Genomic DNA, 22,694 nt, shown 5'->3' with positions numbered 1-22,694 from the left:
AGAACATGGGAAACTGACTATAAACAGTGTTGGGATGTTAAGCTTTGAGGCAGTAGAAGACTCTCCTTTTTGGAGATAAGTTCAGAATACTTCCTCTATTCACCTTTCTCCTGTTAACATTAACTGACAAAGCGTTACAAGCAAACTGTTTCAGAATCAGGTGGGGTTTTTCTTTTCTCAAACAAAGGAGGAGACACACAAACCAAGTGCAATAAGAGAACTGTTCCAAAAATAATGAAATAGCAGCAGATCTTTTCCCCAGCCTGCTGGCACTCTAACTTCACTTGAGTTCGCATGACTTCCTTTTTCTTACCAAACTCCAGTGGCATGAGGAGCTAGTTCTGAAAGGGTAACCTGCATGGCTCACATACAGACAACCAAGCTCGCAAGCTGACCCCAAGCAGAATCTGCAGCCCAATAAATGCAAACCACTGGGAAGCCGGTACCAGGCTCCAATAGCTTTTCCAACTGCACAGTGCATTTCACCACTGGACTCCAGTGTTCCCTGCTCTGGGAGCTCGCTCTCTACCTTGGTTTGGTCTCCTGGGCCAGGAGTCTGTTCGGTATGGAAGCCACCAAGTGGTGGATGCAATTCTTCCAAGAAGGAAAAAGTGTAAATATGGAAATAAGATTTTGATGTATCATTTTCACAGATTATATATAAATATATATGAGAAAAGGATTTCCATATAAAAAGTTCTATTCTTTATGTAAATCTATTTTTGATGTTGGGTTTGGTTTTGAGGTTTTTTTGCTCCCCTTTTTTTTTTGGTAGCATGTTGTACAGCGGATGTTCTGGGCTTGCTCAAAAAGGCAGATAATAGCATGCAGATGCAGGGAGTTCTGACACCAAACAGATGTGATCTGAAGTTTGTATGCTTGAAACCAAAAACAATTAAAATGTATAAATACATATCTATGTATTGACTGTAAGTCTGGATTACTTTTTGTTTTGGCTGTTCCACAGATTTTTCCGTAAGATAATGTAAGATAAGTGACACCCTCTCAAACTAATCACAGAAGTGCCAAGCATTTTTAATTGTTATTATTTTTAACCATAGCTAGTTTTTTTCCTAATCCCTGTGAAATAAAAACTGAAATAAGCCTTAAAATACTCACAAAAATTAAAAGCTTAGACAGAGCTCTTCCTCTTTTTGCCTTGGGCTTGCAAAGGTGACTGATGTTTCTGACCCACTCCCTGTAACTCTTTGATGCATCTCACTTTTCAAAGCATAATGCAGAATTAGTACTTTGACCCTTGGCTACTGCTGGGCAGTTACCATCACAGAGCGTGCAGAATCCCACGCTATCTCAGGCGGTCATGCACTGTAATGACTTGTAGGTACACAGTGTGCACAAAGATAACAGCTTTGCAGAGAAGTGTGGGCACCTGCTCTGTTCCCCTGGACCTGCCCAGCTTGAGAAAGGTATAAAGGTGTCTTGTTTAGGCCTCCCTCCAAGTGCAGAGCTGTGCAGTCTGGCTTACCCTCTTCACCTTGATTTAAAACTTAGGTAATTGAGTTTGTGTAAGTGAAGTGACCTGATGAAAGTTTCATTGCTGCATCTGATAATCAAATTTAAGAGTTATGTGTTGGACATTAGTAACAACAGAAACCCAGTTACAACTGTTTACTCCATCTTTGTTTAGTGGAAATCCATTTCCTGAGTTAGCTTTAAGAGCCAAAACAGTAAGAAAATGCTGCAGATTTCCTGTGACTTAAAAATCTCATTTCTATTATATTTCTTATTATGATAATGTTCAATCCAGCAGTTTCACAGAGAGAACTACAATATTGTCATGGTTTAAGCACCCAGGACAAATATATTCTTTTTGTTGACAGATATTATTAAATGGGTTTAAACAGCTTTAACATAATCACATTAACACTTTCTACATTATGAGTTAAAGGTGCTGCACACAGGTAGTCACCAATGATATGTGTTATAAATCTTATTCTGAAAAATTCCTGCCTGGCTTTATGCAGGAGGAAGCTGGTGACAGTACTTTCATGGCAAACCAAAAATACTTGAAGCTGTATTATTGTCCTCAAAAGGTACTTTGCTTGGGAACATAACCCCAAAGTTCATCAGGGTTCTGCTTCCAAAGCAGGAGTAACCCACAACAGAAACACTAGAGTTACCAAAAATCAGAAGTAAGTAAAATCAAGTGGCTATACATAAACTACCTGTGTAATAAACCTTTGAGAAGCGCTTCACAAACAGCATTGTTAGTGTGTGATGTGATGTTCTAAATCAGACCACAGTGGTCCCCAGCTACTATGTACATACATTCAGTGCTGGAGTAACTTTTTGATTTACACCAGCAGTTTCATAAAGATTAGGAGTTCCTCACTGACTTTATGCTTCACTCACCTACTGTATGTGAAAACACACATTTGCCTTCTGCCCTGCGGTACATGAGGCAGGTGGCAGCACTGCTTGGAGCACACGCAGGCATGAGTGCTTTCTGTGGTGGCAGACAGGTAAAACACAGGGTTTGGTAGGCATTGATTTTCTACATCCTGCCTTTGCTGTGCTTTGGAAAGTCCATGTAGTATTCATTTGTTCATCACAAAGCATCATCAAAAGAAGAGCTGGTCAGCAGTGCCTCTACTTCATCCACTACCTGTTTGCTCTATTATTTATCTGTTCACCTGGACAAGAAACTGCGGTAACTATTGCTCATTCCAGTTTGCTGCATGATCTCATTGATTTGACCTGATCCTCCTAAACGAGAAGTCTGCCTGGCAACTAACAACCGTATAGGTGCATGTTAAAAGAAACAGATTACTTATGACTGGAGTTTGACCAATTTTTCTTTACTATGCAAAGATGGGTATTGCACAAACAAATCTAAGACAAATGTCTGAGGAAATGCCATAGAATACTTGAAATTGTGTTTTAAGCCTACTCAGTCATGTTTTGTATTCATTATTGCTTCCACTGTTATTCTTCCTTTTGAAAATGATTTGTAATTATTTTTTTAAGTGCACAACTTGATGTTATAAATCAAGTTTTTGTTTCAAGTTAATACTCATTCATATCTTGTTGGCTGCTAATGAATGGAAATTCAATAGTCCTTGTTCTGCATCTTAGCAAGATGAGTATTAAAAATGTCATGAACATGGAATGGAGTAGTTTTTAATTTTTCAATCATTTTTTCTTTATTTATTCTCTCCATTTTCTTTACTTTCTGTGCTCAAGACACCACCACCTTGCTAGTGGGGGAGACTGACTGGGGCTTTCTTTTATCAAAGATCTCTAAAGTGCATCTTGCCTTGCAGCAGGTATCTCTCCAGGAGGGGACACTGCACTCAAGCTTCCTGGTGTGCATGGGACCTGCCCCGCAGCACCCAGGGCACATGGGAGGAGGGCATGGGGCCAGCTTCACTGGGTTGAATGAGGGCTGTGCACAGCCATTAGCTGAGGGAAGCCTGCTGTAATTCAGAAATCTGTATTATGGAAGTGCAAAAACTTCTGAAGTGATTTAATTATTTCGAAATGTTTTGAGAGCTTCATAGTCACCCAAGAATACAGCTGGTGTTTTGGGGGGTGCTGAATGAAGCACACGTCCCCCCTCTGCTTTTCTGAACTCTAGCGAAGCTGGCCTGGGAAAGCCAAACAGCTGCATGACCAAATAACTGCTGATGGGTTTTTGCTTGCTCCAGGCACAGAAACAAAACCACACTTTTGTCCTGCTGTCTCCCAAGGTTAGGTATGAAGGCACATATCTCATTAGAGCTGTAGAGTGAGGGAACACTGTCATTAACAGATCCACCATCACCCACTTTTATTTCCTGACATTTGAGTATAAGAAGGTTTATCTGTAAACTCAGCATGAGCATGCAACAGTTTGACTAGAATTAGAGTAGACAGTCTTTCCTAGAATAGGAAAGCCTCTTGCAGTATATGAATACAAAAGCAACATACAGGTGGATGCATCCCTGCTCTGGATTGTACAAGAAAGTCTTTCAGTTGTTTTTTAGGACTTTCACACCACCAAGCACTGAAGAGTGAACTTGCCGAGGCACCTACTGTTAGGAACAAAAGCAACACAACACAGCAACAAGTCCTGTTCTACAAACCAAATAAAACCTTTCTTTCCTGAATGTGCTTACTACAGTGCCCTACCCACCGGGGCTGAAAACTAAATTTAACATGAGTCATCCATTAGAAATAGTGTAGAGACTGTTTAAGTGCCCTCAGAAAGCTTGAAGAAAAAAAAACACCTAGGAATGTTAGTAGTAGTGATGCTGAAACCACTACAACTGGGAAAACAGTATCTTGAAACTGCACATACTGTAATTCTGCTCAGAGATGTATTGTCCGGAGCTCAGTGTGCACATTACCACATCTTCATATCTTTGTAGGTTTGTTGAACAAGGTCTTCAGTGGCAGCATGTAACACAAGAGGGCACACGGCTCCTAGGAAAGCACAAGGACTCCATGTGCACCCAGCACAGACATCCACTTAACAGGTATTACTCCTGAACAAACACAATCTGCTGAAGGCAGCATCATGCAGCATGCTCTAATTTGCAGAAATGGTGCAATCAAGTGTCAGCCTATTTGCTCTTGTTAACATTTTCTTTTAAAAGAGCTTGGCTTTGTCATAAGCCTCAGAACACTCTCAGCTTTACCCCTAGTATATACCACTATGCTGCTAGATGTAACAGGCCATGCTTCAGGGGGCGCTTTCTGAGCCAGTACAAGAATTTCCCCACCAAAGCCAGTAACTCAAAGCATGAAGGAACTAACTAACAAGTGTTTTTTACCTGCTCTGAAGTGGAAGTAGCTGTGCCAAGCACCCATGGGACAGCCTGCAGGGAAGCTGCTGCTTTCAGCTTTGACCCAACCAACACCTCAGTACCCCACAAAGGCTGGGTTTAGTCTGAAGCACTGACCCAGGAACTGGGCCTCTTTAGGATACACGCCATTATGGACACTTAACTGTGGAGAGGCAGAAACAGGAACAAACCTCCTAGTCCAGATCCAGTTCTCAGATTTCATAAGCACAACACTGCACCATTTCAAAAAATCCTCTAACTGCTCATATGTCATACACTAACAGCTTTCCCCAGCCATCAAACCAATTTGCTTTTGGGACCCTTAAGCCACAGGTTTTCAAGTGCTCCATCTGTGTCTCCTGTCTGTTGCTTGAATGCTATTATATCTCTGCTTTTAACAGATGACCAAGGCATAGGCAGATTACAGACTGGTAACACACCGTGCTTCCATTACATCCATTTTGTCTCTTCTGCAGAAAGGAAGTGTTCCCACACATGAACACATGCTGCTTTCCTGCAGTCTAACCCGGACAGTGTCCAGCTAAGTCACGACACAAGCAAATGATACTTTTGACTGGTTTCCTGTCTGCAGCTAAGGTGATGACCAGTTTCTTCTCAGGAATGAAAAGCATCTAGATTCCTCAAACCTAGTGCTATTTGCATAAGCTTTAAGACAATGGTAACTTCATAGCAGCTGTGCTAAACTTGCTTCCGCATCAACTGCAACAGGCACTGGACCAACAACTGACAGCTCCAAGTTTCTCCCCATTTGACTCCTTTGAAAGTATTTTGCGCATATCCATGGTTATATGGAAACAAAAGTCAATATTCTTATGCATGTTGCCCTCACACATTAGGTCCTAGATATAAATTTGGCTATTTGCCTTGGAACAGAATAAGGCTGACCTTATTAATTCAGGACAGTTTTCCATAGATGTGGTCTTCAGACTGTAAAGGCTGAGGATTTAAATATCTATTATGTATCTGCTCTTCAGAGAGGACTCTTCAATACATGTACTACTTAGTGATGCTATGGATTCACAGAACAGGGAAACACTCTATCAGTAGGTGAAAGCTTTGCTGTTCTCAGAAGGGAGCATTCAGTAAGTAGTCCAGAAGACTGAACAGATCTACTCTTAGTGTCTAACCCAGGCAATAGAGGACCTGGATCCTTGTGGAGCTGCCACACAGCAAAATAACTCACACGATTGGTAACAGCAGAGATATTTTCTTACTTGAGAGGGAAACAGCCCCCTCTTCCCCTCTCAGCTAGTGACAGACCTACAGACCAGCTCCAGTGGAAGTCCCCTCACCCAGGGGGTCACAGCATAAATGGCACTAGCAACAGCAACTGATTTTGCTGTGACCCTGCAGCTTTGACTCACCATAAGCAATGTCCTATGGACCCTTGCACAACCGTGCCAGGAGCTGTGCTGAATGGCACCTTTTGCTGTCAAGCCGAAGGAAGAGCCCTGATCATGCTGGCACAACATCTACCCTGCTTTCCAGGTCAATGGAAAGCATCAGTGGGCTGTGCTGCATAGCAGCAGCACTACAGACACTTAAAGCTCCAACTGGATATAGCACTTACCTAAGTGCTTTTGCCAAAGCCTGAACGTTAGCCTTAGTACAGCCATACAAGGTGTACTTCCACTCACCTCTTCAGCTTCTGTAAACAGAGATGTTTCTTTTCCCTATAAGGGCCTCTTCCCTAAACACAATTTATAGCAGTCTAGTTTGCTCCAGGACATACCAATAGCTACAGAATTAGAGAATGACTGTACAGAACTTGCTGTAGAAGTGCTGATGGTTGTGTTAAGCAGTCTCCATGAATGCTTCCAAAAAGAAGGCTCAAGTTACTTTTAAAATACAAGGACTATAGTCTAAGCCTCTATGCTCCATTCATATATTTATGTATTTATTGACATATTCTGTCCATCCATTTCCTCTCCAGACCTATTCCCCTGTCAACATACCATGTTCTAAGTAAGGGGGGCACAACAATGAAATGGGATGGATGCAAAGTGCACAAGCAAGCCTTTTGGCTTTGGAGTCTGTCATTTCTCCCCTATTTCCTTTCAGGCAGATCTGAACTCTTCACTGCTATTGGAAGACTTGCATTATGAAGTTACTCTTACAGAGATTGTTAAAAATAACATAGTTTACAGACAATGCATGCTAGAATAGCATTGCTGTGCAATGAGAAAGCAGTTCCAAGAAAACTGGAACTATTATCATGCCCTCCACCATCCACTGAAAAGCTTCAGGAAATTACAGATTTTTAAGTTCTCCTTTGTCTACTGAGGAGGCCCTGAACTCAGGGCTTAACACTGCCTCATTCACAGGAAGAAAGAAACAATTCTGTTACATAGCAGCATCCCGAATGCATGCTGTTGGATCAAAGGGCTGGGCAGGTAGGGAGAAGATTCAGGTCCCATTATATTTTGCCCCACTTTTCCTTCCTTTGGTTTGGCTGGGTAATTTTCACTTCAACTATAAGATGTCTAGGACAGAAACTGCCCTATTCAACCCAAGGTGACCTTTAGCACCTAGCCCAGGGAGCTCTGGTTTAGGCAGAGCTGGTTGGTTTGTACATTTAAGACAACCCTGCACACAGGCATTTAAAAATATTATAGATCTTCATGAAATGTGCTGCTCTTTAGGTACACCTAAGAATAGAATACGAGAGAAAGGACCTTCTTAAACTGGTCTCCTCAGAAGCTCCAATTCAAAGACACACCTACTACACAGAATTTTCACTCTAGTGTCACCTTTTTATCATCTCCTTTGTGAACAGGTTCCAAAGGGTACATTTGTGAAAGAAAAATGGCAGTTTCAAAGGCTGAGTGGTCTAAGCTATTAAAAAATACTGAGTAAATTTAAAATATTCAAAAAATAATAACACTATCTGCCTTTATCACACAGTTCCTTACTGAAAATGTACAGGGTTTGTCTAGTCTATGCTAAATAGCAGAGCTTGTACTACACTTAGAAAAATCATTCAAGGAGGCAGATTTCCCTGGCAGTAAGTTCTGCATGACAACATACTGACTTTTCTCAGCAGATTTTGCATGGAAATAACCACTTCCCTCTGACAACTGCAGTAGTACTAGTGCATGTATAAAGGCATCACACCTCTGGCTTAGCAGGATGTAAGTGCTTCATGAATGCCAAGGAACCCTAGATCAAAACTAGTAGCAGAACATAAAGCAGACTGTTTGCTGGACTACCTGAGAATGATCAGCTAAGTAATGAAAGCTGAAGATCCCACAGGGCCATTCCTTTCACAGGAAACAGAATATCCTCATTACACTGCAGAGCCTACTGTGACACATTTCTTTGGCCCTAGATTTGCTGTACCACCTCCAGTTTCTCCTTGCAGACTAGTTTCCCCAAAGAGCTTCAGCTCTGAAGGTGCAGGCTCCCAGAGTCAGGCCCTGGCTGCTGTGGGGAGAGTTCGACAGTGGCTGACACAATTTCCTGGCTGGCTCACTGGAATGGCATAGGAGCTGTCCTGAGGCAAGCACACTCAAACACCCTTTTCTCTCAAGGGCTGCAAGAAACACACACCCTTAGAGCAAGAAAAGGTAGGAGACCACATTACAACCCTGCTCACCTTCAATAAAGAACACACTGTGAAAGTGTTTTCCTTCCCCAGAAGATTTGGCTATAAGACACTGGGATAAATTGATCCTGTAATAGGCTCCCTTTCATAGGTGTTAATGGCAGTTTTACGAAAGCATGTTTCACTGAACTGCTCTTGTAACCATGACATACCCAGGGGGACTCTTGCTTCTGACTAGAGTGCCTGAAGGTGAGAAGGGTTTCCTTTATTGTCTTCTAGTGCTCAAGGAAGGGGGGGGTGCAGGAGATGTCAGAAAGAACTGATGACTGTTCTTGAGCACAGAGTTAACAGTGCAGCACATAAATGGCAATAAGTCCCTTCATTCAAAAACCTAATAGTTGTCTGGATATGAATTGCCTGCCTGCCATCAGAATTAATCAAGACCTCTCCAAAAACTGCATTGGATGGTTAAAGTCAGACAATCTGCCCACAGGACACAGAGTTAACTTTTTGTATACTGTATTAATCAGTTTGGGAGATTTTATTATTTTCTTGGAATGTGTCGGCCTGGATAGAAATATGGAAGGTTCACAGTCATATTCTTTGCAGACATCACTTGCATGTATAGTGCATATAGTGCAAACATCATACACACCATAGTGTGCCATGTCACCAAATTACATTTTCAAAACATATTCATTTTCTAGCCAACATTGCTTAGTTGTCACTTGTAAAATAGCTGCTCCAAATGTCATTTCAAAGCTTGTGTTAAACACATTTGTCACAAGAAACATTGCTTCTTTCACAAAGAAGTGTCAATGATGAAGCCACTTCAAACACCTGACTAATGGCGCCTAAACTTACTCTTGAGAAAACACTTCAAATAGGCCACAGTAACAGAATTACTCACATACAACAGCTAGTAGGCAAGAAGAGATTAAAAAACTTTTTATTAAAGACAGACAGATCTCTTCTAATACAGAACTGCAGTTTCTCACAAATTCTAGCAGAAACAGAAGCCTGTGGAGATAAAAGAATGCACACTTGACCCATTTACACGAAAGCAAAATATACACCAGTGAGTCAAAAGATCTTAATAAGGAAGGTCCCTATACCCTGCTGAAACAGGGCAAGCAGATCTAGCAATAAGAATTAAACCTCTGAGTGCCAAGATCTAGAGATCTGCCACACAGTAGGAAAACTAGAACAGGAATATGACCCCTTTGATGGCAAGTGGTGAAACAAACAAACTGCTTGGCTCCCATGCCATGGCACACAAGCAATCACCTAACATCAGATTTGCCATCAAGAATTTAATAACTAGAAATCCTGGGGAAAAAAATATAGATGAGCTTTGGCCTGGTTTTCTTATATGAAATACTGATTGCAGCACCAGATCACAGTGAAGATCTGTACACACATTTCTCTGAGTACACATCAGTTACCAGTTAGTAGCAACTGGTAAAACCCAATGGTATTCAGACAAGTAATAGACACACTTGCCCCTAACTCAAGCTGTGTTACGAACTTAAGCATCACAAGAATCTGCACATTCAAGTCACCTAAAAATTAATCAAGAGATTAGACTTTACATTCTAGGCAGGTTAAGCAGTAGGAGCTAACAGCAATAAAAACAATGCCTTTTTAAGTTATAGGCGAGGGGAATAGCTAGATGAAGCATACATCAGGAAAGAAATATTAGAATATTGCAACTTATACCTGACCAAGGTTTAGCCAAAGAAGGTGACAAGTCAGAGGCACTACCACACTGTAAGGCAAGATGCTGAAGCTGGTAAAGAGGTGGCAAAGATATGATCTAAGAACCATCTATAACTCCCTTTCAAACAACTGTGAAGATAAAAAGAGCCAAATTCTTCTTGGAAGAGCCATATAGGTGCCTATAGCCCAAATTAGGAAACAAACTAGATAGTAGGAAAGAAAAGATCTACTAGGATTCCAGACACAGCCAGTTTGATCTAGTGTTCAGACTTATGCTTCAAGCACAAGACCTCCAGAGGGTTGTTTTCACCAACACGTCTCAAACTCCATGAAAACCAACAAGACACAGAATTATCACAGCACAAAAAAAACCCAAAAACACACCAACCCCCCCAACAAACACCAAAAACACAAACCCACAACCCAAAAAACCACACCCCACCCCACCACCCCACAAAACCCAAAAACCCCCCAACCCACCCCCCACCACAAAACCCCACCCACACCCCCAAAAACACAAAACACCCCAACCCCCCCAAACAAAACCCACCCCCACCCCAAAAACCCACCCAACACACCCCCACCAATTATGTTGTGGTAGGGAAAAAGAGCAGAAGAGGAGCAACACAAAGTTTGTCTAACTCATCAGGAGCTTGAGTCCACTTCTCAGGCACAGGCCACAGACATCCCAGGGTGTCCACAGGACACCAGCTTCTGGCTCAGAAATATACCCATCTTTTGCCTGTCCCATGTCTTGTCTGCTAGGTCCACAGAGATGCTTCAGGTCATCACCGATGGTGTATAGCACAGAGTCTTGACTCAAAGCCCTCTAAATATCATTTTAAAAATTAATAAAAAAATACCCACAGACTTTGGATGAAGCATGAGTGTTTTGTTTCCAAGAAGCTCTTAGGTGTATTTGTCAGAGAGCCAATTTTAAGCAGTTTAATCTCCTGCTTAAAAGAGAATTTTAAGAGATATAAATGGGAGTCCAGGAGTTTGATTCCCCACTTTACCTTTGTGGATTTTGAAGGGGGAAAAAAAAAATAAAAAATATGAAAAGAAGGAAGATTCAAGTCTCTGCCACATACCATGAGTTTGAAACCTAAAAGAGTTCTCTTCCCTCTGAGAGTCTCACCTTTTGCCTTTGCCATCTCTTCACCACGATTCACATATCGCTGAGAATTTGGAAACCAATTTAGTAAAACACAAACTTTCAGCTAAGAATATGCCTTGAAAGCATTTGCTTTAGGTTAAGGCTTAACCAGGTGTCTCATCATGCAGCTCACTTCACAGAGCTCAATACTGGATCCAGGTGTGGCTGCTTATGGCAGTAACAGGCAAGCTGCAGGCACCATCACACATTGTGCTCCCTCAGACAGGGCTAAATTTAGGTTTTGTTTTAAATTTGCAAATGCTTACTTAGCTCAAGCAATCATAAGCCATTGCTTATTAACTGCTAATGTTAAACCACATCAGAGGGTTTGCAGGAGCAAAGGCAGTAAGGAAATAACTCTGCACAGAGTTGTTTATGCCTTTATTCAAAATGCAACTACCAGCGAGATGGCCTCCTAGTTTTCTCTCAGCATCCCCTTCTCCTACAGCCTGATCATTTTAACACTAGCTTGTATGTTATTTTTACTTTTTTTTTTCCAGTAGAAATCATGTCATTTCTGTAGCATTACATGATCTGAAATCTCTCTCCTATCTACAAGTTAAAGAATCAACTTCTCTTGATAAAGACATCCTTTTCCAAATGACTCTGAATATGACCTACAGCCCATCTGAATTAAATTCATTCATAAGATATGGAGACCTGCTGAAGATGTATTCCCCTGACAGCCAATGTTCACATCATGCAGTACAATGAAAGAAAGATTATTGATAGCCTAAAAAGGGCACAGAAAGCTTTACTGAGGGAGAGTACACGGAACTGAATGAGATCGCAAATCCTTCTATGTTTCTTCTCCACTCAGAGGTTGAGGTGATGAATCCAATTATCAAAAACCTCTTTCCCAGAAACAGAATATGAGTGCTCTGGTTCAGAGGGAACAGACTGTAGTAGGCTCAGGAAGTATTTGTGGAGCTGAGTACTTTATCTATAGCAGTATTTCCCTTGAGCAGTGACTCTCATTTCTCCGAGGACCCCTGCTTCAGCACCCTTGGCTCTACCAGAAGGATTCTGAGTGGAATGAAACCTATGATGCTCTTGATATAAAAATCAGATTAAATGCTCCTCAGAAGGGGACTCAAGCTAACTCACATCTTAACAATGACTCCAGAAAGGTTCCAGGTTGGCAGAAATGTAACAACTCACAAGAAACATTTTGCCTTTTCCAAGTTGCAGCCTTTTGGTCTGCCCTTATGGGGCAGAACCCTTAGAGTGACACTCTAAAGCTCCAGCAACATCAGCAAAAAACACCCCTGCTCTATCTGGCTTCCTGCACCCAGGCCAACCATGAACACAAGCAGCCTCAGAGCCTTTTCTACCCAGGAGCTTCCTTTAGGTTGCTTACACGACAACACCCATGCCTTACAGGAACACTTTCCTTCTTTCCATCACTAAGTTCAACACCAAACACAGAGGCTAGGAGAAGCACACTGGCTACTGACACCCCAAGGAGACTCCAGATAGCTCACAGGCCCAAAGTCAGCTTCTACAGAGCAAACTTGAACAAAAATGCTTAAAGATCACTTTGGCACTAGAACCAGGGAGGGGGCAGTCTACTGGAACAGCCTGTATTTGATAGCAGAAGAGAAACACTGGAGAACCTACATGACACAAAGCTTCCCATTGCCATGTCACAAGGGCTTCTTGCAAGGCATGACATTCTTCAGTTCCTCACAAAGCCTGTTTCAGCAGTTGCTGCTTAGTATTACCTCCTTACCAACCCCACACTTCTTCAGGAATAACAGGAACATGTACAAATTTGGCAGACTTATCTACATAGTTATCTACATAGATTCTAGCCAGATGTTCTCTCTACATAGTTATCTACGTTGATTCTAGCCAGGTGTTCTCTCACCCCCTAAAAGTTCCTTTAACTTCTGTTCAAAAGTAACATTACTTACACAGAATATATTTTCACACAGATTGCTCACGGAGAAAAGGAAATAAAGCATCAGGAGAAGAAAGAACAGTGTTTATTGTCATAGACTCATTGTAAGATCGTGGGTTGGGAAAGGAACATACATCTCTAATTACATGGACAGGATGCAGAGAGAGATGTAAAATTACAAGGACATATATCACTAACGAAAATCTGTGTTTCAAGTCAGCTTTCCAGCTGGTACAAACCAGGATGGCCTCACTGATCTCAACAAAGATAAGCCTGGTGCTACTGAAGTACAGGTGCTTCATGGAGAAAGGATGATGGTTCAAAGTGCAAAGATATCAGGGAGCTGCCAGTGAAAGTCTTGAAAGAAGACTGGTATGAACTGGTACAGCTGCACTGGCTGCAGAGCTACATGATCTGCCCTACAGAGCACACACAGTTATGAAAAAAGAATGGTCACCCTCCCCACTGCTTCACATATCTAGTGTTAAAAAAGTTAAGCCAGCACTGGCTAGTAACCTGCTCCCAGAGCTCCGGCTCTGAGTTGTATGTCTGAGGCAGAGTTGAGCTCAGGCTCTTCTCTCTGCACTGTAGCAGATGACCCTTTCAGCAGTGGCTTCCTTCTACTCCTCTGCTAGCTTGACTTGTTTCCCTAACGTGTACAGAGGTTTTGCCGCTGTTCCAAGGAGGCAGCAACAGAGAGGGGAAGCAGCCAAGAACCTCAGAGAAAAAAGCACAATATTAGACCACCTTATTTTCTTTGTTTTGCTGAGGGATGGTGTGCAGCCCTCCAAGGTAGCTCTCCTTTACCTAAAGCCGTGGAACTGAGCTGCAGCAAGCAGCTCAGCCCCCTTGTTGCAGTTACTGCCTCTCCTGGCTTTCTTCTGGGACTCTCCTCTGTGTCTCTGCTTCAGGTCCCAGGAAAGCTGGACCCGCTACTGTATAGGCTGAACCCTAACCAGCAAACAGCCCTAGCTATGCCACAGACTCCTGCTCTGTGGTGAGGGACCTCCAGCAGCCAAGCACAGCAAGCAAGATGCCTGGGGGCTGAGCCAGGTCCAGACAACATGAGCTGTACTGTAGGGGCTCGCTTTTACCCCTGTTCCCCCCGATTCAGCACTATTAGGAAAGGGGGCACAGGGAGGGCTGCACTTTGCCAAGTGCCCAGGTCTGTTACTCTTGCACCGCTCCGGCGCACGGCTTCCCCTCTGTCGGAGCCCACACCAGGCTAGACCCCAGGGGAGCAGGAGTCCGTGGGGAGCGGACAGGCGGGGCAGAGGAGCCGGAGTCCGTGGGGAGCGGACAGGCGGGGCAGAGGAGCCGAGCACGCTTCCATAGGGTTAGCTCCGCAAGGGGAAGGAGGGGGCGCCGGGTACCCGGGAGCCACGGCCCGGGGGTGGGGGCTTCTCCCCGAGCCCTGACGTAAAAACTAAGAGGGGCTGCCCGCTCCGGGTTCATAAGGAGCGCGGCGGCGGCGGGCGCGGAAAGCCGAGCCCTGCCCTGCCCGCCCTGCACACCGGACCGCCGAGGTAAGGGCTGAGGAGCCGGGGGGGGGTGGTGGTTGGGGCCGGAGCGGACGGGACGGGCCAGGAGCGGGGTCCGACGGGGAGCCCAGCAGAGTCCCGGACTGGCGGAGCTGCCCGCGGGAGCTCCGCAAGCAGCGCTCGCCGCCGAGACGGGCACTCGCTCCTGCTCCGCGGGACTGGGCTCGCCTTCCTCAGGGGTAGGATGGAGTGACTAGTCACAGCCGAGAGCCACAACCACTTAAAGCAGCGACAGCTAAGGAGCTAATTAACTTTTTAATGATTATTACAATTGTAAGGGGCTATTTGTGACGGGGAGTGGAAAGGAGGGGTAAACTGCCAGAAGAGGGAAAAAAAAAAAGAAAAAAAGAAAAGTCAGAGCCAAGTGACAATAGCACACACACAGACTTCGATTTATGGACAGAAAGACCTAAAAACTGGAAGGGGGAGGGGGGAGAACTGCTGGAAGCATTTACCACAAGGTCAGGTAAGAGATCAATGAAAACTGACATTCCCTGAACATCCCTTCAGCTCTCAGCCATCTAAAAAACTGAACTTTGTAGAAGACTAAGAGCAAAATGCTGCAGGGTTAGACCAGACCATAAGAACTAATGGTCTTGACTACTGGCCCTGACCAATGCCATTGACAACACACCTGAAATGACATCCACCATTGCATTAACATCCTGTGGGCTCCCTGCCCAGGGCAGTCCCTTTGCTCACACATCTGACAAGTCTATAACCCTTTACCCTTGCCGTACTTTTGTATCTTACAGTTTCCAAAGGGGCTGGGGAAGGTTGGTGGGGTGTGGAAGCAGCAGAGAAAGCAAAGCAACCTATTCAGTTCGTAACCAGTGCAATATAGATGGCCCTTCTTCAAGTGACATGCTTAAAAGCCAGTTTTAGTATTACTCCTTTGAACTCTCTGTTGGTGATTTTATCTTTTTTTTTGGGGGGGGGGAATGTTTCCTCCCCATGGTCATATCTGAGATTGCTAAACTGCTTTGAAAACTAGAAGGTTGATAAACAAAGTTAATTATGGCTGGGTGGATTTCCTGTCTCTTTATAAGCAATTTCACACCAAGTGAGAACTTGTTTAGACTTTAAGACTGTATTTGCTTGAATGCGTGCTCAAGGCCAGGCTGGATATATTTCTGTGCAACCTAATCTAGTTGAAGCTGTCCCTGCTCATTGTAGGGTGTTTGGACTAGATGACCTCTGAAGGTCCCTTCCTACCAAAACTATTCTATGATTCTATGTTCCTCAAAAATGTCTCAGTAAACAGATAAGTACACGCAAATTGCATAGCATATATGCCCAGGTGTATGCTGCACAGTGGAAAGGCTCCAACGAACAAATAAGTAAGAATGAAGCATTGACTCACAGGATGTCTTCAATTTTGCTTCAGAGAAAGCAATCAAAACCTGCCTTGTGCACTATGGTACAGAAGAGCAATGCTTCTGGAGATCTTGGGAGCAGCATGGGGGCAACCTTATCACTACCACCACCATCATAGGTGACATACCAGTAAGCAGATCAGTGTGTGAAGAGTGTGCCACCCCTCTTTTATTCATCAGCTTCAAGGTTCAGATGCAAGGCTGTCAAGCCCGTTCTCCTCATGAGATCCCAGCTCAGATTAAAAACTGACTGCAAGCAGTTGGGGAGTAAAGTCTGAATACCTCCTGAATGTTCCCAGAACCTGACCAGGTAGCCACATAGGGGCTAGGTAAGAATATTGCTGCCTGGACTGACATTTCTGAAGACTACTTTAGATCTACCACAAAATATGTTCTATGAGCAACTTACCCCTCCCTGGGCTTGCACACTGGCAGGGGCTTGACCACTTTTCACACACAATCCATCTACACACTTATTCTGTCTTCAATATTTTTCTTCATAGAGCAGGGAAACATTTATTGTGCTTTCGATGACCACTCACGGAAGAAGCTTTCTACACAAAAAGCCAGTTGATTTTTTACTTGAGCTCATGAGGAGAGATACCTTCTCCCCTGTCAACATCCTTCAACAATCGAACACATAAAAGCATGAACACTCAAGATTAACACACACATTAAACAGAATTGTTTGTCCTAAAAGCTGATCTCTGATGTTGTAGATTTCCAAAAATGGGAGGTTCTCCACATGCCTTGAGCTACACTAAAACCCACCCCCAAATCTGTTACACATTAGAAATGCATATTAGAAATGTAGTATCATGTAGACGCATGTGAATCTGCAGACTATTTTAAAGTCTTGAGTAAAGCAAGACTGCCTAAAGGCTTAAATTCTTTGCAAGAAGGAATGGTTTTTTACTGAAGAAGGTTAGGGACCTGTAAATCAAGAAAGGACAAAAAGCTTCTACATGAAGAAGTTCCACATAAAAGAGCTCATCAGATGGATTTAAGGATGCTTAACAAATTTTAACACATGCTTCTGCTGCACAGAGTAATGCAACTCCACTTAGTATTTATATTCATACATGCAAAAAAGCATACACAGATCTTTAAAGAGCAGAGAAGTAATTGCCAACATCTGACATGATGTATATAATGTAAGGTACCAGGGCTTTGTTCCTGCATCTAACAGAGAGGAATTTTTCATCTTTTTGGTTTTGTTATATTTCAGTGCACTATGGACCTTGGGAACAGTGGAAAAATCCACTGCAACATGAGACTCACCTACTCTCTGCTAATTGTGGGAGCGTTCTGCGTAACACCCTTCCTCTGCCATAGCCAAATTGATCCACTAGCTCTTGGGCGAGCAGACCCCCAGTGTTGGGAATCCTCCTCAGCTGTCTTACTGGAGATGAGGAAGCCTCGTATTTCTGACTCTGTCAGTGGCTTTTGGGACTTCATGATCTTTCTGAAATCATCAGAGAACTTGAAACATGGGGCTTTGTTCTGGGACCTGGCTCAGCTCTTCTGGGATATCTATGTGGACTGTGTGCTCTCCAGAACCCATGGCCTAGGGAGAAGGCAGCTAGCAGAAGCTGAACAGAAGATTGCAAGTCTACGTTCTCAATTCACAGTGAGAAACCAAGGTTACTACTCCTTTAAAACATGTCTCATGGGCAATAACTAGTCTAGCAGGAAAGAAGAGCAGTATGTGGCAATAGTACAGAAATAGAGAACATGCTGCACAGCCTCTCAGTAACAGCACAATAGTAACAGTACAACAGTAATAGTACAGAGCTATTTTTGTGTTTAAATTGATCTCAGTAAAAATTTGACCTCCAGACAACCTGTACTCTAATGATAGCTTTTAAGATTCAGTTTGGTGGGGGGAGAAAGGGCAGCAGAAAGTGAAACATAGGAGGATTCAAACAAAGAAAACAGCTCAGCAACTGAATATACAAACATACTCCTATACACCAGCATTTTTACCACTATTGCACCATGGACAAGCTAGCTCCGAATTCTTCATTCCAAGAGGTGCATTACCCCAGGATTGTGTTGCACTGACACTGCTGGGGAGAGTGGCAGTCTTTCAGAAGAAAAGCAAGGTTGTTTACTTGCCATCTAGTAGTCATCCACTAGGTATTTCCATACTGGCGATTTTGCCCAGCATACAGACCTAGGACTCAGACATGTGCAGGCTTTCAGACACAGCTACAGCTTCACGAGGAAGAACACTATCTACGACACTAAAAGATGCAATTCCTAGCCTCCAGGTTCCCAGCCCCAGAGCAAAATCCCCAGGCTTAAACTAGGTGTTTCCATATGCAGTAAGGTGACAGCTAGCACCTCACAGCAGGATCTGCAACAGGTATCATATCAATTAGCCTCCTCATTCCCAGTAGAAAGATACAGCATAGCTTTTCCTAAATCTCAGTCCCTTATAAGGCTTCAGTTCTGATTCTGCTGTCAAGAGATGTATCCTTCCCTTGAGAATGTCCACTTTCAGAAGGGGCAGGTGCTATAAGCTGATGGAAGGGTAGAAATGCTGCTGCCATCACCAACAGTGTAGTGAATTGGGCCCACAGTGACAAGGCAGAACTGCCATTTCACTTTAATGGATTCAGACCCTTAACTCTGCTTCCTAGATCAGTGTGTTAGTTATCAATATGTCTGGAGGGAATGTCTGTGGAAGAATGAAGAACCTCTCTGGGCAGCTACCCATTACAGTCTCTCTAAAAAAGGGACTTGAACTCAGAATTCTTCTGACTCAGGGACACTATACCACTGGACAGTCCAATTCTTGCCCACAAACCTTAAGATGTTTTGTGTAATGAAAGAGGATTTGATAGACAGGATTAAGAGGTCCTTTACCCCCATTACCTACAGAGAGTATTTTAGCCATTAAGCCAGAAGATAGCTGTGTTTGAATCAATCCCCTTAGAATGAAGAACTCCTCACACACATAGGGACAATTTCTAAACTCTAAGTCAGACCACCACTACCTGCATTTTAAAAGCAAAGAGTGGATCGTATCCTGCTCTGCAAAGAATCTGAGCCATCACATAGCTCTACAATCTTGACTGAATTGAGATACACTGACAGCAAACAGCACAGAACCCCCTTCTGGTTCCCAAGTGGCCTTAGGCATCACAAAGGTAGCAAGTTGCTCACTCCTAACCAGAGTGATGCACTTTTGAATGCAAACAACATACAGCTTTAGAAACATGAGGTAGTAGTACTATCAAAAAGCAAGATGTTCACCAGGCTAAAGCACCAGATAAATTTTTGTTTTCAGGATTGCAGCTCTGAATATCACTAAATTGATCTTTAGCCTTTTGTTTACATCTGGCTCTTCATGTCTATATCACACTGTGATTTTCCTAAACAGAGCTTTTGCTCCAGTTGAGATTAAGAGTAACAGTCTGACGTATTTTGAAAAATCAAATTATGGGGTTTGTGATTAATACTGACTTTTTACTCCTAAACAGATTTTAAGCGCTACTAGGCATTCACACTCTAAGACAAACAAGGATCCCTCCCCTTCTCTATTTCTTTACCTCCTTGTTTTGTAAGCCGTAATCAGTTAATCTGGTTTCTCTGTACAATTGATGAACATCAGTGAATAGCAGGCACCTTATAACAGTGACCACCTAATTTTTATTTTTTGGAGGAGCTATCGAACCTCTTATCCAAGTCTCCCAGTTTTTGAACAAAGCCAGCTGGTTTAATTTTGGTAACTCTTGATCTTACTGCCTTGTTTCACCAGTGAAAACAGAAATCAGTTGTTCATAATTGCAGATAGAAATCGCATCCTAGAAATTAGGAGGAATAGAGCTACTGCTTCTTATGTGTAAAGAGATATACAAGCCTGTTTTCTTAGCCCAAAGAGCAGCACTAACAGCATTTGAACAACCTTCTGTACTTCACATCTACATGGATGGGTACAAATAGCTGTCAGTAGGCTTGTTTTAGAAGTCAAGCAACAAAGCAAGATTTCTTTTGCTTTATACCGTTAGTTTTGCAACCACTGATAACATCTTTATTGCTCCATACTGAAATTTTAAATCTTATTCCTTTTAAGTATTTATTTTATGTTGTTTTGGTTTTTTTTTTTATTTGGGTTTTGGGGGGTTGTTTGCTTGGTTTGTTTTTTTTTTTAGTTGCAAACAGGATCGTAACTCAGGAGCAAGTTGTAAGCTGCATTCACTGTAGTCCTTAAACCTATCATGGAAATGGAAAAGCAAAACAGATGTGCAATTGACACAGTAACATTGATGTTAAGGTGTTACTATTTTAATGCCAGGTTTCAAAACTGAAGGGTAAACCCCATGAAGACATTGTAAAAATTGAGTATCAGGAACTGAGCTTTTTCTAAGAAAAAGGAAAACCAAACCAAGCAAGCAAGCAAACAAACAAGCAAAAACCAACAATACACAGCAATCAGAAGTGCTCCAAGCAAAAACCTCCTGAAGGCCTTGGTGAAAGTTTCACAGTAGTACTGAACAAAATACCCTCCTAGGAAAAAAACAATTCTGTCTGAGTGTACACCAAGACAATGACAAAAGTATCTCCAGTCCAGACTATGGGGTTCAAACACTGTTTTCTAGTCTTACCAGGTTTCTGACTGTAGTTAGTAACAGATCTCAAGATACTCTTTAAACTCTATACAACCTATTAAAATTACAGCAAAATCAGAACAGCCATATATGACTTATCTGACAAACCACCTCCATCCAGATAAAATCTTACTTAACCAGCAGCATTTCAACTTCCTCAAATATCTCATAGTGTTAGTCAGCTTTAAACTGAGACAAGTAGGGAGAGTCCTTTACAATTACCTTGCCAGGACATCATTAGTAACTCAACCCTTTCCCCCAACAAAACCTGAATGCTATGAAAAAGCACATTTCATAAAACATTTCCAGCATACTACAACACTAGTTAGATACATTATAGTTGTCAGGCTTAAAAATCGCAAGAAGAATATAGCTTTTGTACTCACAACAAATTTTCCCAAAGAGCAGCTGTACCAGAAGTCTCATTTCAAGAAGCCATGTAGCACATCCTCTCCATAAACACTTGAAAAACAAAAACACAACCCCCTCCTCACCTCTTTTCTACCTCCGTTCTCCTCATCAGCAGTACCTCTACTACCCTGCTACTCAGAGTGGCTGCAGCTGTACACACCTCCCTCACAGGTGCCAGTAATGCGGCTTAGGTCAACATCTCAGATCAGGTGCAAGGGAGGGTAGTGGGACAAAGGCTGTTGTATTACGCATTTGAAGTCTGGTAAATAAACAGATACTGTGTTAAACAGTCTTTAAGAAGACAAATGTGTGTAAAAGAAATAAAGCCAACTGTGGGCTTTTGAGATCATTGCAAAGAAAATGCCCCATGGTTTCTCAAGGAAAAAACATATGCGCTACTAAACAATGTGAGAGATCTCATGCACTGTGCAGGGAGGTTGATGACAAGCCACCCAGTCAGTAAGGCTGTGACCAGGCTCAAGTGCTTAGACTCTGCTAATTACAAATGGAAGAATTTTATAGGAACACTGAAGGAAAAGGTCTATGCTGGGGGAAAAGATCAAAGTAATTTGTCACTAAAAGGCAACTTGCAAATGGAGGGACATGGCTATCACCAAAACAAGGGGTCTGGGGGCAGTGCTGATGAAATAGGGACCAGCAGCTAAAGATGGAGAAAACATGGATGTAGGAAACTGAGTATTGAGCTGCTCTTTACTGTTTGGAAACTGATTACTTATATGCATTTTCATGTAATTTTTCAGGGATATTTCCTCATATTCAGAGGTCACAAGTTCTGAAGAAGAAAGACTTGTTTGAAGATTTAATAAGTATCCACATGCATAAGAGCATATCTACATTACTTGGAAGAATCACTGGAGAGCTAGGAAAAAAGAGGAAATGACACATTTAGTCCAAGATCTTGATTTGTGTATATGTTTAAGCTACTTCTCTTTATTTGCTTTTTGCATTTTAATCCTCATTGATGTCAATTTATATGCTGGAAGAAGGCCTGTAACTATGAGCACTGTATTTCTGATTAACTTGGACTTGTGGGGTTTTTTAATTGCTTATGAATTCAGACTCCTTAATAAACTGCATGATTTATAAGCAGTTGCCTACTTTAATCTGTGTATATGAGGCCTTTTGTAATGCATGTGACCTATCCAAACTATTGTCCTTTGGGTGCCAAAACAGGAAATAACTGATCCTTCAATAAAATATAGACAAGCAGAGCAGGAAGTTGCCAAAAACCTCCACTGGCTCCAAAACAGGATTAGAGTCAAGATGGTGATGTTTTACTGTATGCATAGCTGTAAGCTTGTACAAAGCAACCACTGCTGAAAAACATCATCCTACTAAGGAAAAGTAGTACATATTTTTATATTAAAAACACCTTAAAAAGATGGTTCTGGTTTTCTAGTAAAAGTGTTAACAGGTTTTACCAGCAGCTTCTCTGTGTGCTTTGTGTTTTTTTTTACAGTATTTTCCCTAAATTTTAGTTACTAAAAACATCACTTAAAGTGTTTAATTAAAAGAATTCTCATGCATAACTTGAATTTGCATCTTTTTTAATTTGCAACTTCCTTGTAGACAAATCAGTTTCCTCTGTGACTGTTACTG

General features: G+C 42.4%; 2 protein-coding genes across 2 annotated transcripts in view; one reads left to right on the top strand and one right to left on the bottom strand.

Moving 5' to 3' along the window:
* Window positions 1–6,696: 6,696 nt before the first annotated feature.
* The window catches only part of DYTN (dystrotelin), a 42,228-nt gene continuing 26,230 nt past the window's right edge, over window positions 6,697–22,694 (bottom strand). Inside the window, exon 16 of the mRNA XM_061378422.1 lies at window positions 6,697–7,456. The gene's annotated coding sequence lies outside the window, so the exon portion shown is untranslated. The remainder of the gene's footprint in view (window positions 7,457–22,694) is intronic.
* On the top strand, window positions 17,032–22,676 carry FAM237A (family with sequence similarity 237 member A). Its single transcript, XM_061375730.1, has 2 exons — window positions 17,032–17,690; window positions 21,836–22,676. Exons 1-2 carry the CDS (start codon window positions 17,282–17,284, stop codon window positions 21,973–21,975), a joined length of 549 nt encoding a protein of 182 aa, XP_061231714.1. The 5' UTR covers window positions 17,032–17,281; the 3' UTR covers window positions 21,976–22,676.

The sequence above is a fragment of the Neopsephotus bourkii genome, unplaced genomic scaffold, assembly GCF_033783945.1.
Source record: "Neopsephotus bourkii isolate Nb327-2 ecotype Australia unplaced genomic scaffold, CSIRO-AGI_Nbou_v1 NB_196, whole genome shotgun sequence".
Lineage (NCBI taxonomy): Eukaryota > Metazoa > Chordata > Aves > Psittaciformes > Psittacidae > Neopsephotus > Neopsephotus bourkii.
The sequence above is the reverse complement of the archived record's forward strand: the minus strand, read 5'-3'. Positions and strand labels throughout refer to the sequence as shown.

Excerpts from the sequence above, each read along its gene's own strand:
- FAM237A (XM_061375730.1), top strand. The coding sequence starts at position 17,282 with ATGGACCTTGGGAACAGTGGAAAAATCCACTGCAACATGAGACTCACC. Across the intron at positions 17,691-21,835 it reads ATTCACAGTGAGAAACCAAG|GGATATTTCCTCATATTCAG; the intron begins GTTACTACTCCT and ends GTAATTTTTCAG.